This window comes from Aythya ferina, assembly GCF_964211825.1.
Source record: "Aythya ferina genome assembly, chromosome: 2".
In the NCBI taxonomy this organism is placed as follows: domain Eukaryota; kingdom Metazoa; phylum Chordata; class Aves; order Anseriformes; family Anatidae; genus Aythya; species Aythya ferina.
In genome coordinates, this window is record NC_140297.1 from 6,241,511 (window position 1) to 6,261,376 (window position 19,866).

At 41.9% G+C, this 19,866-nt stretch overlaps 1 protein-coding gene and 1 long non-coding RNA gene across 7 annotated transcripts in view; one reads left to right on the forward strand and one right to left on the reverse strand.

Annotated features, from left to right (window-relative positions):
- The window catches only part of LOC311432690 (sodium channel protein type 5 subunit alpha-like), a 206,930-nt gene that overhangs the window by 121,879 nt on the left and 65,185 nt on the right, over window positions 1-19,866 (forward strand). For all 5 annotated transcript variants that reach the window (XM_084511137.1, XM_084511136.1, XM_084511135.1 and 2 more), the window contains exon 17: window positions 14,746-15,216. In XM_084511137.1, the coding sequence (XP_084367263.1) occupies window positions 14,746-15,216 (471 nt within the window). The remainder of the gene's footprint in view (window positions 1-14,745; window positions 15,217-19,866) is intronic.
- LOC311432692 lies at window positions 5,134-8,092 on the reverse strand. Of its 2 annotated transcripts, none has more exons than XR_014690245.1 (3): window positions 8,025-8,092; window positions 7,121-7,354; window positions 5,134-6,943 (listed from the first exon to the last, which is right to left on the reverse strand). It is a non-coding gene; the product is annotated as an uncharacterized lncRNA (long non-coding RNA). The 2 variants fall into 2 exon arrangements; XR_014690246.1 differs by having other exon boundaries at window positions 7,121-7,310; window positions 8,025-8,075.

Genomic DNA, 19,866 nt, shown 5'->3' on the forward strand with positions numbered 1-19,866 from the left:
TGTGGAGTATTATCACTTTTGCATTATGATCTCTAACTGAGGAATGCTCTTACGGGGTAGAAGCCTGCCCTGCAGGAATCCTTTGGCTAGCCAGCCATGCAGATGTACCAGGAGGTTCACAGGCAAGGGATTGCCCCACCTGGGATGTTGTGGTCAGCACAGGCTATGAAGAAGTTTAATAATATGGAGCAAGATGATCGTCTTCAATTGTCCTCAGCATAAGAAAATGTTTCTGGGCACATTTAATTTATTAGTGTGGGAGTAGCCATAAAGTCCTGTCTCACCCAATACTGATACACTTCCATCACTGCAGATTTCTCAGCAGATCACAGCTGAGCTTGAAAGAGGTTTATGGTAATGTGTCAGGTTTTCTCTTTAAATTAAATGGATACAGGGGACTATCACTGTCTCTTGCGGTAAAATCACAAGTAATAGCAAAATAGCTAGGCATCTACCAGGTCTAGGTAAAAGTGGATTGATTTTTTACATTTCAAGAGCTCAGACAGAAGAAGTGTATTAGGATGGTAAAAGAAGACCTTCAGATGAGACTTGTATTTCTGCCTGAAATGAAGGGACCATCACCTAGGGAATCTACATCAAGACTCTGGCCTTTTTAGGAGACATGAAGCATTACCCAAGGGTGTTACAAGACCATGAAGCTTTTTATAGGGTGATTAAAGATTGCTTTGCCCCAAAGGAATAAGACCTCATTCATTAATATTTTCTGTGCCAATAAATGAATGAAAACGGAACACTGATGACTTATGATAGCGCATTTCCAGCTGTCTACTTAACTTCTTTTCAAATTATACACAAATCTAAAATTACTGAAGCCCCATTTTCAATGATTTTTATTGTCTATCCCTAGAGAAATGTAAAACTCAAAAGTTGCAAACACTCTTGCTGTCCTGAATCAAGTAATTATTTTTGTATTTAATGACAAACATGCTCTTATTCATCGGGACCACTGAAGACTTCTGCTCTGTGAATAAAGGTTAATCTCCTTAGAGGGAAATGTAGTTTTTATATTGCAGTTGTACAGCTGATGATTAATATAAATGAACTGGAATGTTAAAATATTGTGTGCCTTCTAATTGCAAATACTAGGTTACAGCTGCTTGCTGGAAATTAAAACAAGTTTGGGGAAGACATGTTACAAGTCCAAGTTACAACATTTTAGTCTCTTTTTTTTTTTTTTTCTCAGAGACCATCATAGGGGTCTCTGAATCTTAGGTGCTCTTCATAGCACTCTGAAGCTTTGTAAGCTTTAACCACCAAGCAGGTGCTCTCATTTAGGCAACATTTAGCCCATCGATTCCTCTTCCTACAAAACCAAAGTACGAAGGGAAGAACAGTGCTTTGCAAGGAGATGTGCATCCAACAAGAAGTTCAGCTTTTCTCAAGTCTTGAAGGAGCTCTGCTGGCCCCTACAATCCCCTGTGTTTGTGTCCTGGATGCTGTTGCTACCTTATCTGCTCTTTCAGCAGCTCACAACATTCTGGAAATGTGCATTTATGTTTTGGTGACATCAGCTGAGAAGGCCACTAGATAAACAAGCGAGAATAGGCATGTCAGGAACAGTCAGCATCAGGACAGGCAAAATCTGCAAAGCAGCGAGTGGGGTGCGTGCAGGACACCACAGCAGAGGGGAACTTAACAGAAAGCTGCAGGAGGCTTGATAGAGCTGGGGGAATACAGGACATAGGGGATGGAGAACTAGAGAGGGTCCAAAAGGAGCCAGGGAGCCCAAGGAAACAGGAACAAGGAGTAAAAGTGTCATTTAAGTCTGTCTCATCAACTTCGACACCTATTTAAGTGAGGCAATTTTTCCTCCTCGAGAAACATGCAGCTTTGCAGAGGAGCAGCCCAGAACACATGAATAAGCACATTTCAGGACACAAGTGAAACAGAGTTGAAACAAGTGTCAGCATATTACCATCCTTTTTGCTTCCACTGATGTATCCTTATGGCTGGCAGCAGGTACATTTAGTGATACCAGAGAATCCAAACCTCAGAGGAACGTAGCCAAACCACAACACTTTCCCCAGCTTCTCCCTTCGTATTTTTCCTGCCAGCTACCACCACAGTCCTTGTGTCCCAGAACAATTTTTCCTGGTTTTATGTCCCATTATCCATCCTTGCTTGAACACTGTCCAGGAAGCAGAGCGCTGAGGTAGTTGATGCTTCTGAGCAAATATCTGGCCACATCTACTCAAGTATTAAACACCCGTAAGAGGAATGAAAGGCCCACCAGAAACAGATGGCATCATGTGATGAATCAAAAAGATAAATCCTGACACCAGCCATCAATCAGTCCAGTTGTGTCTGATGACTCTTAGCAGAGATGGAAACCTTGCAAAAGAAAAGCCTTTTGCCTAAGACTCCAGACTTTGAAAATTCAGTGCCCACATAAACAATTATTGTTTATGTTGGCAGGCAGATGTATCCCACACTCATGTTGAACACTAAAGGATGGTGCTGAAAAGTCTGGGGAAATTAAGCTCAGGATATTTTTGATAAACCATCAAAAACTGCTGGGTTTCAAAAATATAATTGTATGACAGAATAAGTAGAGACCATTCCAGGCTGGGAAGCGTAAGACTGCTTTCCCAAGAGAGATAAGGCAAATACACCTGGGAACGGATGGGAGGAGAAACTACTTTCCAAATGTTCTCCTAAAAAGTAATCTCTTTCCTAATGTCACTGCAGATTTATGAGTTAGTGCATCCTGCCACAGGCTCAGTTGTTTTTTTTTCTGAAGAGTTAAATCTTGGCACTTGGTGACTAAATCTGAGCAAGCATCTTGTACTAGGGGACAAGTGTGGTCAGTTCCTATTTTCAAGGTACTATTTAATGTCCAAGTTGAGTATATATATATAAAATCTGCTAACTTTTTCCTCGAAACATCCATTCACAGGAAGGTATATATTTTAAAGTATAAGTGGCTAAAATCCTAACAAAAGTGTTTGTACAGAAGAAGAGTCAGATTTTACTTCTGATTAAACTCAAAGGAGGCTGAAAACAAAAAACTGGACTAGGGCTCTTTTTTTTATCTACAAAATAAGAAATTTCCCAGAGCAGCAATCCAAACCAGATTCATTGGTTTCCTGTGACAGGTATTGATTGGCCTTTGGTACAGATTTTTATCAACAGAATTTTGAGGTATCTCTTCTTGATCTATAAATGGTCTAGGACGTATCACAGAGGAATAAAGTCCCTTAATGCTATCCTCTTTTGTAGGTATGTACATAAGGGAATATGAAACTATCTCCCATTCACCTTCATGGATGGGAGACATTAGAAATGCGGAGGAAGAAAACTGTTAATATGTTAGTTCAATAAACCCACCCCTTGGAAAACATCTTTATGCTCTTTGTACTATTTGTATTTTTAAATCAAATATATTGACTCCCTTATATGAAACACTGAGAAAACAATATTTTTAATAGGATCCACTATATATGTATATAATTTGTGAGGCTGATATGAGTGAATTGTCTGTTGAGATTTGGGTTAGTCCAGAGATTGAAGTGGAGCTGAGTTTCCAAATAATAAAAAACAAAAATAAGAATTGTCACCTTGTTAGTATAGTAGGCATCAGTATGGTAAAACACTGCTTATTTTTGTATTATCTCTGTGCTTGGTTAATTGTGTAAGTAGGATTTTTGTCAGTGGTTAAGTTCTTGCTAATAGCAGAGTAGTTATTAAAAATCTAGAAGACACTGAGTGAAATTTAGTTGGACAAGAGTGTGCAAATGTAGGTACAACTCAATGTGTCTCTTTGTATTAGTGTCACTGTGCAAGTTGTCTGGATGTCATTGAAAGGGTAACGACAACCTTGCATGCACTGGGGCAAGGACAAGGTTTTAATGTTAAAATAGGCCAGGTGGTACAAATTTAGCACATTATTAATTACTCATAACATCTTATGCTTGTATTTAAAACAGTCAGTTAAAAATATTAATTATTTCTCTCCACCAAAACTGCACCAGTGAGTGGTTCATTCTAACAGTTGCCTCTAGAAATAGCTTGTTAAAAGTGATATGTGAAACGATCAGGTAGTCATGACAGGCTTAACCTTCGTAGGAAGTGTGTGGTATTTAAAAGACACTGGAATTGATCTTTTCCATGTGCATAACATGTTCCTATCTGCGTTTCTCCACCTAGCACTTGTAAGGCAAGTGGATCACTGTCGTATTTTCTCAGGAAATGAGTATATGCTAATTGATTTTAGGGTCTGGACTGAAGGATATTGTTAAAAATGTTGGTATTTTCCATGCTGAATTTTTGTGGAGGTGAAAAATGCATTTATATTTGTCTTTAGGTATGGAGCTATGATCGTTTGTTGTATCTGATCAACTAAAGTCATCATCGTGCTCCTTGTGCTACCAACTTCTTCATACGGTTGTTTCTTCCAGAAGGACATCCATGTCCCTTCTCCTCTCCTGTAACCTCCTGTCCCACATTTAGCTGTGATGCCATCCCATTTCTGGGAGCTTCAGCCAGTGCAAAATGCCTTGCCTTTGAAAACACAGGCAGGTGGCTACATCTATAAATTGGCCAGGGCATGAACTCCAACGTTACGAGTGTTCCTCCTCCGTCTTGGTTGGCACATTCCTTGGCCACCCTGTCCCAGCGGGTGCCTGGGCATTCAGGGGACAGCCCAGGGTGGGCAGCAGCCAGGGAGCAGTTCTGCCTGGGGGCAGAGTGGGGCCGGGAGGTCAGCTGCCTACCCTCAGGGCAGGGGAACAGGCCTTGGCTTGCCTTTATTTACTACCGCAGCTGTAATTTTTAGCTCACCCAACCGACTAGCTGTCTGGCTCTCCGTTCCTTTCTTCTCTCCAGCAGACTGGCAGTGAGCACAAACTCATAAAAATGCTCTTATGGATAGCTCACACCACTGACTTTCTCCTTTGCTTCCCTGATTTTACATCCATCTTGAGAAAAAAAAAAGAAAAAAAAAAAAAAAGAAAAAAAAAAAAGATTTTGAGTGGCCCCAGTTGCTGGGATTTCATCCAGGCACACAAAATACAATTAATAAATAAAATCGCTTTCAAATTTCCGCATCAGCAAAGCACCTTTTGTATTTCCTGACATAAGAAGGCTGTCGAAGATGAGGTCATCATGTCTGGAAAGAGCAGTTTGCTTTAATCATGTGTTAGAATACAGACTAGATTTGAAGGCTGCTGATAGCCAGTCCTCCACAAAGTGCTTTTCTTGCATTTTCAGGGAATGCTTTTCTGCAAAGCACAGCTTAAAGCCAGCTTTATCCTGCAGAGATCCACCACGGGAAGAAAGGACATACATTCCCTGCCCTTCCTAGAAGTAGCCATCTAGTGGGGCCACCACTGTAAGAAGATGGCAAAGGAACTGGGTCACGTTTTAGGACAGCAGCAAGGCATGCCCATCAGCACCTCTCTGCCGTCCCTTCTGTTGGCAAATATAGGGTGGCTCTCATTTTTGGGATGTAACCAGGACCACCAAACTCTCTGGTCCTGTATCTTTAATGCAAGATGTGATTTTGTCCCACATTTGGGCCATCTGTCTTCTCCAGCCCAGGTATGTCAAATTTCCAAGCCTAACTGCGTGTTTTGAAGGCAGGAGATTCCAGACTGTGCAAAATATTAGTAGAAATCTGTTTTGTAGCTTTCCTGAGACAGATCCTTCTGCCTTTTTTGCTCAGTTTTTCCCTTTCAGGAATCTACATACGCAAAATGCAAAATCTGAACCTCTTTAGACCCACAAATTCACTAGTTGTGAATTCTTTTCACACTTCATTTAATGGGAAAGTGTGATTTCACAATTATAACATCAAGCCTGGGAAACAGCCTAGAAAGTAATTTTTGAAAGTGTTCCCCTCCCTGTTAATAATTTAAAATGCTAATATTAATTATTTCTTGGGTCTCTGATTTAATTTTCTAGTGTCTGGGCCTACACTCATATTGATTTTTCTTTGCTGCAATATATTGGCTTCAGGGAAGTCATTTGTTACCATAGCCATTATCACTGGGTTCCTCTCTCTGTTATTCTGCTGCCGTTTTTTCGTTTTCTCCTTTTGGTTCTCTGCAGCTTACCTTTTCCCAGATGTTTTATGCCATGTGTCAATGGGAATCACCTCTTTCTGTTGATCTCCAGTCCTGACTGCCCAAGGGACATAAGGACCTGTAGAAAACTGAATGGAAAACTTAATGCAGTCTTTGGTCAAGGCTGGGTGTCCCCGGGTGTAGGATTTCTGTTTTAAAGGGAAGGCACCAGGAAGGAGAGATGGGGCAAAGATCTGGAGTGCTGATAGCGTGTGCCCCTGCACTTCTCTGTTTGAGCATCCAGAGCTGCTGCTGTGGTCAGGGCTGCACGGGCTGGATCCCACTCTGCCGTGACCATGCAATGTCCTCTGCAAGTGCCCAGCTTTGCAGGGTTGGGACTGTGTAGTCTCTGCCTCTCTACAATGAGCTTCTTTCATATGCTTAGACATTGTGTGGTAGCTGGCACAACAGCCGGTGAGGTGGAATTTGCATATGAGCAGGGAAAATATTCCAAGGATAATATGGGTGTTCCTCGCCCATAATCACTCCTTGCTGGGAGCAGCAATAGCAAAAGCTCTTACAAATGTACAGTCAGCCCAAGCCTGTGCAGTCAGTCTTCCTTTCCAGTTGTCTTCACATCCTCATCACCATGGCAGGCAAACAATTATCTTCATTTAGCACAAAGTAATTGTAGTCTCTTGGTTTGTAATCAAGAAACTTTCTGTAACTTCCATAAGGCCATTGGGGTCTGTCGAGCCTTTGACATCTTGGACACGGTTGTCTTTCTGGGAGAGGTTTGCAACTGGGCTTGTCTGATAGCACTTCTGTTTGTCTAGGCTGGTTTGAGAAGTCCTCAGCAGCCCTGGTGGAGTTCTTGCTATGCTGGCAAATTAACGTTGTTGTGATATCTAATGAAAAACCTGTGGGAACATGTTTAGTTTTATGCTGTGACTTGACTTGAGCAGTGGGAAGAAGTTATCTGTCTCTGCTCACCATCCCACCCTCCTCTCCAAATTCAGACTTGGAGACTAAGATTTTCAGATCAGAAAGCACTTGGTTTCCGCAGGCTTGTCTTTTGGATTTTCTAAGGGGCTTACCTTCAAAAAACCCTGGAAATCCATCAGCAAATAAAAAAATTAAATTTATTTCAGTAATCTTGACCAGAACTTGTAGTGGTGCAGTTTCCATGCAGGTTTATACCCACTCAGGTGGAAAACAGATCAAAAATATGTAACAACACCAGAGATCCTCCAGGTTGGGCAGGCAGTGCCATGGGTTGCTCCAAATCTGTGTGCCAGCATGAAGAGGATGGAGACAAGTTATTGCAGAGTCTGGAGATGAGGAGAGGCAGAGATTAGGGGCTTGTCCCTGTGGGATGGGAGCTGGGGAAGCACCAGCCTCACCTCCCTGCTCATTCTCCCCCCTCCAAAAAAAACATTTCCACCATGAGGGTCAGCATCTCAGGCTGGCAGCAGGAGCAATTTTATGTGGTGGCCTTTGCCTGCTGCCTGCTCTCAGAAGGGTGTACCCATGGCAGGTCTGGCAGATCCTTGTACTTGCCCGGCTTTATATCTCTGCTGAAATCAGGCAGAGATGAATGGCAGCTTAAAGTGACCTCAGAAAACCCCTCTGTGACACAAAGGTGCTGTGGAGTGTAATTAATGGGCCTAATCTACCCTTCCATTACTCAAGCAGATTTATTCCCTGTGTAAAATGTTGAGAACAGCACCGAGGAGTCTGGCCCATTATAGATACCCCTCCAAACCCTGAGAGGAATCAAGTGGCCGTTCAAGCACCATTGGACATGGGTGAGCCCAGCTGACACCTAGCACCACTGCCCTGCCTTGTACCATGCAAAGGCAATCGGACACATGAGAGCCCACTGAAACTGCAGGGAAATGCCTTGTCAATAGCTGAAATGGCAGACACTCAGCAAAACTCTTAGCTTTACGGTAAATAGCACAAAAATGTTGATGGGCTGGGGGAAGCCATTCATCTCACCTGGTTTCTGAAGTCAACCACGCAGAAGGCTACACTTGTATCAGCCACCCTTCCTATTCTTACTGGTAGCTGGAGAACAAAAGCACTTTTACTCCTGTTTCATCTCACCTGTGCAGCTATCAGTTTTAGGATGAGACACCTTGGGCCCAGGCTTATCTAATTATTTGGGCTGGGAGTAGTCTGCCTATAAGGGGAACCCCAGGTGCCTTTGACAGATATGTGTGACCACCAGGTGTACCCCAGGACTGCACTTTTCAAGTGTGCTGCCTGTGACAATTATTTTGTGCAGGCAGGAAAAAGGTACGCGGGTAGCTGTGAGGTTGGGGGAAAATGTAGGCCTTCTCTTCTTCCTGAGGGAAAATTGAAATAGTTCACCTGATGTGATCAAAGTTATAGCCACTTTGAATTGTGGGTGAATTCTGCTATCATACTGCTTCCATTTTTCTCTCCCATGCAGAACATCTTCTTACATTACCATCATGAAGTAGTTTAGTGATCGTACATGAGAAAGAAGCTGATTTTGTTGCATTGTTTTCATTAAACTTTCATTTTCTTGCATTTAAACAGATAAACCTGTTATTCACCAAACAGGTTAACATGGAGTTGATAAGAAAAACATCCTGTTGCAACAAACTGGTATTGTAGTGCCCTACAAACATCTCATCTACAACTGCTAGCCTGTCCTGTAGGACCAAACACAGTCCACTAAGGAAGCTGCATGGCTGCAGGGAAGGAAATCTATATTCTCATTTCCACATGTTTTCTTTGCTGATCTTGGGCAAGGAACAGAAGATTTGTCCTTGTCTCCTGCCTGCACCCAGCCAGAAGAACCTCGTGCTGTTCTTGTGGTATCATGATCATTTTGACAGCAAGAAACCAAGATATCACAAGCCTGGGATTATGAATTGAATGCAGGATAAAGAGAAATTGGGCTGGGAGAATATAAGCCTCTTATCCAGCACAAATAGCTGAAATAATAGAAAGGGGAATATAGAAAATAACTGTTCATGTAAATTGCTTTTTGCAGAAGTACTCTCTCAGTAAACTTTGCCCTAGGATGAAAAAGTACAAAAGATTGGAAAATGTACTTCGAAGGAAATAAATAATCCTCCAGCTGCAGAGAGATGGACTAGATGGCCTGTTACTGCAGGTCTCTGGCTGAAGCTTACAACTCATACTGCCTTGGTGCAGGGAAAGCCCCTGTATGAGCAGCTGTTCTTTGTAGCTTCTTGGATTTTGCTACAGCAAACAAAAATTAAATAATTGGTATGTATTGTATTAGGCTTGCTAGAAGGTCTCACTTAAGAGAAAACTGCATCTTTCCCACCTGTGATGGTCAAAGGTCAGTGCAGATGTCCACTGCCATCAGAAAACAAGCAGGGAGGAAGAAAATAAGGTTTTTATATTGGTCAGGGATCTTCATGCTGGTGTGTGTTAACAGATACTGCTGGAGACGTGGTATTGAATAGGTTGAAGTTTACAGGTTCTGTTTTATCCACACACAAACAAAAAAATAAGTACCAGATGAGTAGTCACGATCCCATCAGGTACACTACTGTGCTGTTCTGCCCTGACTTTAGCATGCAGCTGAGTGACAGCAGTGACAATGTGCTGCCACAGGGATACCATTTATTTTAAATGTGATGTGGTTTTTTTATCTATATATTTTTATTTTTTCTTTCTCATGACAGAATTCATTGATTCAGCATGTTTTCTGCTCTGGACCCTGTTGTCATAGAAAAAAAATGCTTAACTGGCTCCTAGGAGAGCCCTCTTTCATGGGAAAACACCCTCAGGTGATGTAGATCCTCATAGCTGCCCTCAGCTGTGCTTCCTGTCCTCCATCTCTTGCAGTGGAGATGACAATACACATCTTCAGCCTGAATATTTTCAGTTGTTTGAAGGGTCCTGTGGGCAAAAGAAGTGCTCTTGACAGCAGTACCCAGACTGCTGTATTTTGTGAACACCACTCTCTCTCACCCCCAAAAGGTCCCTTCTGACTCTGCCTGCTAGGTTTTATCCAGTGTGGTGCAGATGGGAACATCTGGCCTTAGTTGCTGCTCAGTGCGAAAGACTGGGTGTTTGGAAATCAAGCTGTCTTGTTTTGTTGGCAGTGTGCTGTCAGGACAGATCCTGCAAGAGGAGAAGCCACAGAAGTGAGCTCATATCAGATTCTCTGCAATCAGACAATACTGATCAGACAAAACTGAAAACCTTGCCTTGGAGATGGTTTAACCCTGCCACTGAATTGGTGCAGGTGCAACACTGTTCTTGATCCTAGCTGAACAGAATTATTCAAATCTGCAGAATTGTTTCAAATCTGCTGGGAAGTGCCCTTATAGTCAATGAAGAGATTTCAGCCTATACTCAGTGCAGTGCTGAGCAAGGTGCCAAATGCCCTCCACTTCAGTGATCCTAATAAGAGTGCAGGGTAGAGAACACATTGCTGAATCAATGTACAGGAACAGCAGAGGATTGCAAGGGCTGCACGTTGTTTAACTGAATGAGACATGGAAGGCTAAATACATAAAGATTTATAACATTCCATTTTTGCCAAATCAAGGTAAATACAGGAATGGAAGGGAAATGAGGTGGTAGTCACAGGCTTTTGCTCCTAAAGTATTGTAACATCAGCATCAGAGTTTGAAGACAGCTATTCTTCAAGGAGGTTTGAGCAAAAGGTGTCATGTAAAATTTAGCTGTCTGGTTATGTCCTGTGATGTCTGGGTTTGGCAAGTTGTATTGGTTATTTGGTCTGCACCCATTAATGCCCTAGCTTCAGTCTAATTAAGTGGTCAAGCTAGCCTAGACTTCATTAAGTATCTCCAAAGATGGTTCAGCTCTTCAGCATCTCCTGGGCTGCCAGACTGGCTCTACCCTCTACAGACATCCTAGGAAACTCCAGCTTAAGCACCTCAGGGAGGCACCTGACATAAGGCTGGATGAATCTGATCCTTGGTGCCTTATAATGGCATAACCAGAGTTGGTGGCTTTGGGAAGGCATTAAAAGTGAGAAAGCCTGTGAAAGCATGATGTACTGGCATTAGGGTAAGTGCTTAACATCATTATGCTAAAGGATTTGGGGTTTCTTTGAGTGCATCTGTCATTTGATTCCTAACCTCAAAGACTGAAAAAGTGACCTGCTTCCAGAGACGGGATGGTCGCTGTCACTGGAAAGCAGATCCCTTTTCAAGGGGATCCGGATGGACATGCAAATCTGCCATCGCTTTTGAAGACTGAATTAGTCTTTAGTTTGCTTTTACTTAAACTGAAAGCATCGCGTTGGCAACCAGGAGGACTGGATATTATTAGTAACCTTTTACAGGAAACATGGTGTGTCATGGGTTGAGGATATATTTTATTTTTTTTTTCTAGAAAATGCAGTGCACGGTGAAATGGGGGGAATAAGTAAACATAAAGTGCTTATACAGCAGTTCACTCTATTTGAACACCCAGCATACACCTCTGAGGTTACCCGCTCATAAAGGAAAGGGGGAATGATATTTGAGACTTATTTTTGGCTAAAAGCATGAAGTGCAAATAGCTCTTTGTACAAAATGTCAGCTGCGTTTCTGAGAAGCAAACAACATCGCCTTGATAAGCTGTGGTAAATAACAACAGTAAGTATGTTACCACCTATTATACACACCTGTAAGTGTATCTGGATAGACTTCTGTAACTGTAGTTTGACATCTGAAATAAATATTAAAAAGTAAAACAAGGCATTTCAAACAAATAATTTTTCTCACAGCAGAACTAAGTATAGGAGGAAATTCAGCTTCAAATAGCAAAATTTATATGCCTACATGGAGGTGTTTATGTACAGGGAGGGAGTGCAAGCTACCACTGTGGTCTGGAGATCTCAGACTTGGCTCAGTTTTGTCTAGTGCCACTGGGGATGCTGTAGGGTGTCCATCCTGGCCTTCAACTAGATGCAGTTCTCCCAGTAATAGTGTGTAGCATCAGCCCAAGTTACCTTCTGCCTAACTTACCTCTGGATGATTTGGGCATGCCGGGGTCAGCTGGCACTAGATGGCTGCCTACTGGCAGCTGCACACAGCCCCTAATGGGGTCACCTGTATTTGTTCTGGACTTGTTGATTATCCTGTGAAACTCTTCTGATTGAGACGGGGCTTAGATGCCCATTCGAGTGCAAGTTTTGGTGGTTGTGGCTGGAGGGAGCTGCTGTCCTTGAAGCATGTGTCAGTTCCCTAAACACCATCAGTCTGGTGCCTGCTGTGGTGCCCTGTCATGCCCTGCTTGGATGTTAGCTACAGATATAGGGGTACACATATCTCCTGTAGGTATGGTGCTGATGTCGCAGCCTCAAACATCAACAAACACCTCTAAAGTAACTGAATTAAAACTATACTGTCCAGAAGACTTCTGTTCTGCATTTCTCTGTCTCTTTCCATCCTCCTGCTCCTCCATGTGTCCCTAGGCTGGGAAGGAGACACATTCCAACCTCTGCCTACACTGATGGCCTGGGCAGTGTCTCATTCTGCACAGGTGCTTATTTTCAGGATGCTTGTATCAATCTGGTTATCTCTCAGACCTCATCCCTCTATCAAATTTGCTTGCAAATGGCTAAAGTGATTCTGCCAGAAACTTTTGTTGAGACCATCAACACACTTATTTGTTGATGGTCTCCCACCTGCTTGGCAATATATCCAGTGCCCGGGTTGTGAACCACCTACTGGAGAACATCGCTTGAGTACCTCCAAATGGGATGTGAGATGAACGACTGATTTCACGAGACAACCACAACGACAAGAGGAGACCCATGCAAGCTCTCAGTGACACTCCAATATGATGGACCAGCTAAGAAACAATTAGCTTTAATCTCACTTTATTTCTGAGCAGGGCTGTGCTCAGTAAAGCACTGCTGTATTCAGTAGTTCGTAATGGACACGGGCATCTGCAGCGCTGCTGACTGCTTTCGTTTATAATCACGGTGATTGCAATGAGTACGTTATGAAACAGGACTGACAGGACACTTGAAATAAAATGTCACCAGAGTGATTAAGACCAGGGTAGTTCACAAAATTCCAGCTCATGTGTTCTGAATATTTGAAGGAAAGAGCTGGTGAGTAGGGGGAGAAGGGGGACGACAAGACACAGCAAAAGCTTCTGGCTGTTTGGTAAGGCTCTGTTAAATATAAATACTTTTTATACTGTTTATTGTAGGCTAGCAGACTTTATCAATTTAAAATATAATGAGAAAAGCAGAAGCCAGGGGACTTGCAAGTACTTCTTGTAGCATTAAGAGATAACAGAGACAATATCTTCACAAAATCTCTTTTATTGCTACAAGGGCAGAAGTGCTGCAACACTGAACTCTCCCTTGCATTGCTGGCATCCATTAGCCTTGTTCAGGCAGCGGCTGAGTTGATAGCAGGCAGTTTGGTCCTAGGTTATTTTGGGTGGGTATGTTTTAGCTGATATTGGTTTGAGTCACCTCTGCACCATTCCCATCATCCCAAGCATCTCCCTCTGGTGTGAGCTTCTTGTCCATGTCAGTCTGGCATGCAAGCCATGCTTCAGTCCTTCTTAGACCACAAACAGGTACAACGTCACATGCAGCAGCTGGTAATCACCTGCAAGATGTATCATGGGGAATGGCCTTCAAAGAAGAAATTGGTTTTATTTCTTGGATATAATTAAATTTAGTGGGAAGAAAAATCAACACACTAGATGGGGAAAAAAAAAAAAGTAGCTTAAAAAGTCAAATACATTACTGAAATCTGTAGTTGTATATAATCTTGAAGTTCTCTGCAAGCCCAGGTAGATAGTTGTGAAGTTGCAGAAGTAAGAGGAAACCAACTTGCAGTCTCTGGTTCAGTCTGAATCTTACATACACCTGTGAATATCTTCAAATATTTTTCTCCTGATTGGTAGCAGCATTTCCGGGACCAGGCCTGCTTGCGGGGTGAGCCCTGTTCAGTTTTAGCCGCATTAATCCAGGGTGTGATGGCTCCTTTTTCCTTCAGGGCAAATGTTTTGAAACTCTATGTTCTCTTAGGTATTTATTCACTGTCACAGAACGATTTCTTTGGCCAAGAGGCTATTTAAATCTAGAGTACCCTTGAAAATACATACAAATATTTAGAAAAGTTTCCAAATATACTATTAGGGTGAAATGCCATGCATACATATATCATAATGTACTATGAAATGTAAGTAACAATATTTACACTGAGCAAAATCTTCCTATATACATTATATATATATGTATATATATTTTTTGCACATGTAAGCAGTACACTTCTGGATGTCAGTAATTGTTGCAATTAGTGATTTTCACCAAGATGAAATACTAGCAATGACAGGAAATTCATTATTCATTCATATCAGCTTATAAGAATATTTACACTACAGAGCTTCCAATGAAAATTTAATCCCATATTCTGTTTCTCAGCTTTTCCTTTTTTTTTTTTTTTTTTTGTGTGTGTGTGTGTTTTGGGATGCTGGAGGGAGAAAGGGAATATCAGTGTGGGTACTTGTCCATACTAAACTTCTGTACCTGAAATTAATGTTTTTGGAAAAGTCTGCAGGCCTCCATTCCCAGTGAAACCACCCATAATTAGAGGCAATCCCACAAATGCTGATGATGTTTGTGCAGCACAGATGAGACAAGACTCGGATCCTCACACTTCCAAGACCAAAATTTGCCCTCCACATTCAAGAGTCACTAATTTCCTTTTAACTTTATTTGTTTCAGGTGCTCAACCTGTTCCTTGCCTTGCTGCTGAGCTCTTTCAGCGCTGACAACCTTTCGGCACCAGATGAGGATGGAGAGATGAACAACCTGCAGCTTGCTTTTGCTCGGATCAACAGGGGTCTTCAGTACGTGAAACGCACGACGTGGGATTTTTGTTGCAATGTCCTCCGGCATCCCAAGACCACAGCTGAAAAGAAGGCAATGATGAAGCTTGCTGCCCAGAATACAGGTGCCCTGAACAACTGCGTGAACAGTCACACAACTGCTGAGTTTGGCAAAGACATGGAGAATCACAAAGAGAACCACACTGAGGATGGGATGAATAAAAATGGGGATAAACACCTGGGAATTACAGATAACGATGATTTCATGACCAATCCTGACCTGTCCATTTGTGTTCCTATTGCTGTGGGAGAGTCTGATATTGAGGAGGAAGACGAGGAGCAGAGCACGTTTACAGAAATGGAGCAGGTAGGCAATGAAAATGTTTGTTAGCTGCATCTTATTAAGATGGCCTTTGTTCCCAACCTTGCTCTGGATCCATGGCTCATAATGCAAATGTGCTATGGCCTAATCCTGCCTTTGATATGTTGTTAACTTTAGAGGAAGTTACACCTGCATATCCAAGAGCAAAATTCAGTCTCCAACAAGAGGCATTCCCTTCCTTTGCATTATTTGTGCTTGTTGATATTAATTCTTCTAACAAGAGCAATTAAACCCTTTCTCACACAGGAGCCTGTTTTTCTTTCAGCTGAATCATGGGAATAGTACAGAACAAACCTTAAGTTCCTCTGACTCTGACAGGGCATTTTCTTGGTGTACAGTACTGGGGAATGGCTTGGTTCGATTTGGGTAACAGGAATCCAGGGCTAGATATTTCTGTTAAATAAATCTAGGCAGAGTCTGATAAGACATTGTGCCAGAAGAAGTGAGAAGATATGGAGTCATATGTATCCAGACAGGAAAAAAAAAAAAAGTTATTTACTTGTTCTTTGGTGTTTTCACATTTTATTGTTCCTAAGAGCTCTCAGTAGTAATGGCTGAAAACTTGTGTGTGGTTTGAAATGTTGGTGTAAAATGGAGAAGAAAAATCTTTATGGGAATGGTTTTCCTTCTGTCCTCCCCCCTTAACATATATAGTTAATGTGGATCCCTCACTCCTGTGGTGTCAGCGGAGATGTGTGACATTCAGCAGGCTCTGGATCAAAGCTCTTGTTTCAGATTGAGTTGTCAGGAGGGATCCCCCATCTCCTGGTCAAAGGGAAGAAAGATCTGAAGTACAGGAGTCCTTAGAGAAGGGATGTCCTAAAAAAGAAAGCCCTGAGGAAGGACTCTCTGCCAGGGAGGCAGGCACAAATAGGCTGTTAAATGTTAATTTCTGCTACTTCACTGAGGAAATCTCTTTGGTGCTGGTGCATCTGCTCACCAGCAGGTCTTAGGCATTGAGCAATCCTTGGGGAGCGTGAGGGCAAGGGGTCAGAAAACTCTATCAGCAAGCCCCACTGTCTGAACAGACTTCTAGGGAGAAAAAAAAAAAAAAAGGTATGAAATTTTTGGCAAACAATTTTAGGGACTATTTCGTATCTCTTTTTTTTTTTTTTTTTTTAAAAAAAAAAAAAGGAATACATTTATGGAAATGATCTGTGGATCAGTGTTGGTGGCACATGATAACCCACAAAGCTGACTACGTTTTCAGGGCTTTTTGTGGGTTAGCTGTATGCTCAGTGAGTGACAAGGCTCCAGTGAGGTCCTGTCCATTGCTTCCCTCTTCTCACCGAACATAAAGCAGGACTTTCTAAAACCATTTGGGGCATGAGTTGGATTAATTCTAGGGATAATATATGTTTTTTCTTTGAAGCCTTTTCCTATTCCCAGGCTTGTATTAGTTAAACCTACAAGAGGAGAACACTTGAAAAGTGAAATATACAGTAGAATTAGCTAATCTGCCAATACTGACTAGTATAAATATGTATCATAGCATGTAAGTGTGTTTAATTCAGGATTTTTTTTGTTTGACCTTTTTTTTATACACACATATCTACTACATCTGGCAGAGGGTCACAATTGTAAAAATTCTCACCCTTTTAATTACAAGGCAGAGAAAAGTTTGTTGAAACTTTGCACGCAAGTGTCCGTGAGGGCTGGAAGCATGAGCGTGTGCATCTGCACACACGTGTATGGTGTGTCACTGCACCCCACCTTGCTCAAGGTAAATAAGTGGTCACAATTGGAAGCTAAACTGTAGCATGGAGCATGGAGGATTTGGGAAATTTACAGCTTATAGTACATTAAAAATATAGAAATGTGGACTTCTGTTTAACTGCACAGTGTGTCCATGTGGGTGTGTAGGCATGGGACAGATGGAAGTCCATTTTATGCTGTATAGAAAGTAAATGTGGAATTGCAGGTTTAGGGAGATCTATTGCAGTCATGAAGGAACAAATTGATATAGAAAAACAGTCATTTTCATGAAATAGAACATAATAAATAATAATGGATCTGAAAATATTAAGAAAACTTTTTCAAATAGTTCCAATTATATGGAAGTGTTATCATATATGACATAAACATTGAGGATTCCAAGTGAAACAAAATGGGAAGAAACAAACTAAATAGGAGAAACAAACCGAAGTACTAAGTTTGCACACTGCATCGTTTTGTGAAATGTTCAATAAATATTAGGTTAGCATTGTTGCATTGCCATGAAATTTTTGGATTTTAGTGAAACAATGTAGTCACTGCTAGCATGTGCATGACGTAGAAGGAAAGGGGTTGAGAAATGTATTCATTAGCTTTGTCACCAGTGTTTTACAGGCTTTGATGAGCAGCTGCTGCAGGTCACTGCTGTTCCCTGGTGCGTAGCCCCGATCAGTGGTGTTCAACCTTTGTCTGCAGAGCTTAGGGGACTACTCCTGGAAGGGTCCCAACAAGAAGCAAGTTCACATGTCCAGCACTTGCTTTTGTCAAATGTCTAGTGAGGAAAATATGTGCACGTGAGAGGGCTCCGGTTCAAAGACTCAAATTGTATTGGCATAATAAATAAAAATAGGAAGAAGCTCGACAGCAGAACACATAATTGCAGGACAATCTTTGTGTTTGTTTTCCTGCAAGACCCTAATAAATTTGCACAGCTGTAAATGTCTCAAAAAGGAGAAGAGCCGTGGGAAAACATACTCTGAAAGACCTGTCATTTTCAGTGGTGCCCGTTCCAAAGACATACGTACGATCTCTGCACTCACAAATAAATAAATAAAATCCCTTTATCAACACATAGGTTACTGCAGAAGCATCTATTGCAGCTAGAGGTCAATATTAAATCCCAGCTTCTTGAATGCATTATTGTGGCTATTACAATGTGCAAGCTTTTGTATCAAGGGCACAGAGGGTTAAAATTCCCTGCTTTTTATCAGAAGCCTTTATCCTGTGAGCCCATCTCTGCAGTGGTTCTTACCTCCTTCCTTCAGAATGGTCACGATAACCATAGAGAGAGAGCTCTCAAAGGAAAAACAATGTGAACAAAAGCAAAATTTACATGATTGCACTGAAAGGGCACAACTGCGGTGAGGTATCTTTTTGTGTAGAGGGCATCATACAGAAATTAAACAAGAACTACCAAGGGTACGTTAAACATTCAAATCTATTCTAACTTTCCCCTAATTATAATCCATATTTTTACATATTTAAATATTTTAGCATGTACAAAGAGGATGTGCATGTAGATTTACTGCTGGGGAGAAGAAAATGTACCCTGCTTCACTTTAAAGTTGTGGGCTGACCTGGAATTTGGCAGTCCTTTGGCAATATTGCCAGAACCTGCCTTCCTCCTCATGCATGCAGATTTTGGTGCAACTGCATGGGTAAAGAGGCAAAAAGAAATGTATGGAAAGGGAATATATTCATTGCATGCTTCTCAAGTGCGTGGCTGCGTGAACCTACACAATCCTTACATGTCCTTCCCATTTGCTGTGTCAGCTGAACATCCAGGGCCATATTCTGAAGCTAAAAAGGAAGGGAGGTCGGTCTTCAGAAGAACCACAAAACTTTTGATCCCAATGAGATATTTTAGGGTGAGGATCAGTTCAGTTTACAGCTCCTGTACCAGTGCTTGTCTCTCTGGGGGTCATAAGCCGTCTTAGCTAAGACAAATGACCCCCACAGTGTTAGATGAAGCAGTTTGAAATTTCGGGTGACGAGAAACACGTAGAAATGTCTACATTTAAATTTCAGCTTCCATTTCTATCATAAAATCTTACTGGCAGCAGCCATATTTCCCAAAGCTACCCATTTTTGGCACTGTCATCTAGAGGGTTCTGGAGGAGAGAGCCCACCTGATGGCTTTGATTCCTGAGATGTAAGTGAGATGCTCTGCCAGCTCTGAGAGCCAAGAGACACATGCTTATAGCTCACACATATGGTGAAAGGATCAGGAAGAAAAGGTGAGCAATAAAAGTCAGTGCAGGTGTGAGAAGAGGCGGAAGAGAGTGAGACTGAGAAAGGAAACTGCATTTCATTTTTCGACTTTTTTGAGATGTATAATTTTAAATATGGGTTGTCCTAGCAGGGAAACAACTCCTAAAAGCTCAGCAGCAACCACAGCAACAGTTTGCATCTTCTCAAGGTTCTTTTGGGTTCTCACTTTGGCTTCCTAAGTAATTAAAATTTGGAAATCGTCAAATTGTCGTCTTCAGCTTCCGTAGCATTCCTATGATTGCTTAAAAAGACCATCTTTTCATAGGCAACATCAAACTTCAGGCTCTTACAGGAGTAAGGAATGCTTTGTGGGACAGTAAGGTGATAGGACAATTCAGTGTGCAATCCACCTGACATGGGGATCCTACCAGAACTCACCTGCAGTTTTACTGCATTGAAAGTTCCAGACATCAGAGGGGTTTGTGCCATTTACATTAGATAAATAAAGTCTTCAAACTTCCTTCTTTATTACTGCTTATCCTGCAAGGTGCCCACAGCTATAGCCCAGAACAGTATGTGCCTTTGCCACAGCAACATCACTTTTTGGTTCAGAAAAAAAAAAAAAAACACACCATGACAGACTAAAAGGAGGTTCCAGATGAGTAATGCCAGGCTGACATCCTGAATCAGTCCCCAAAGCACAGTGTCCTG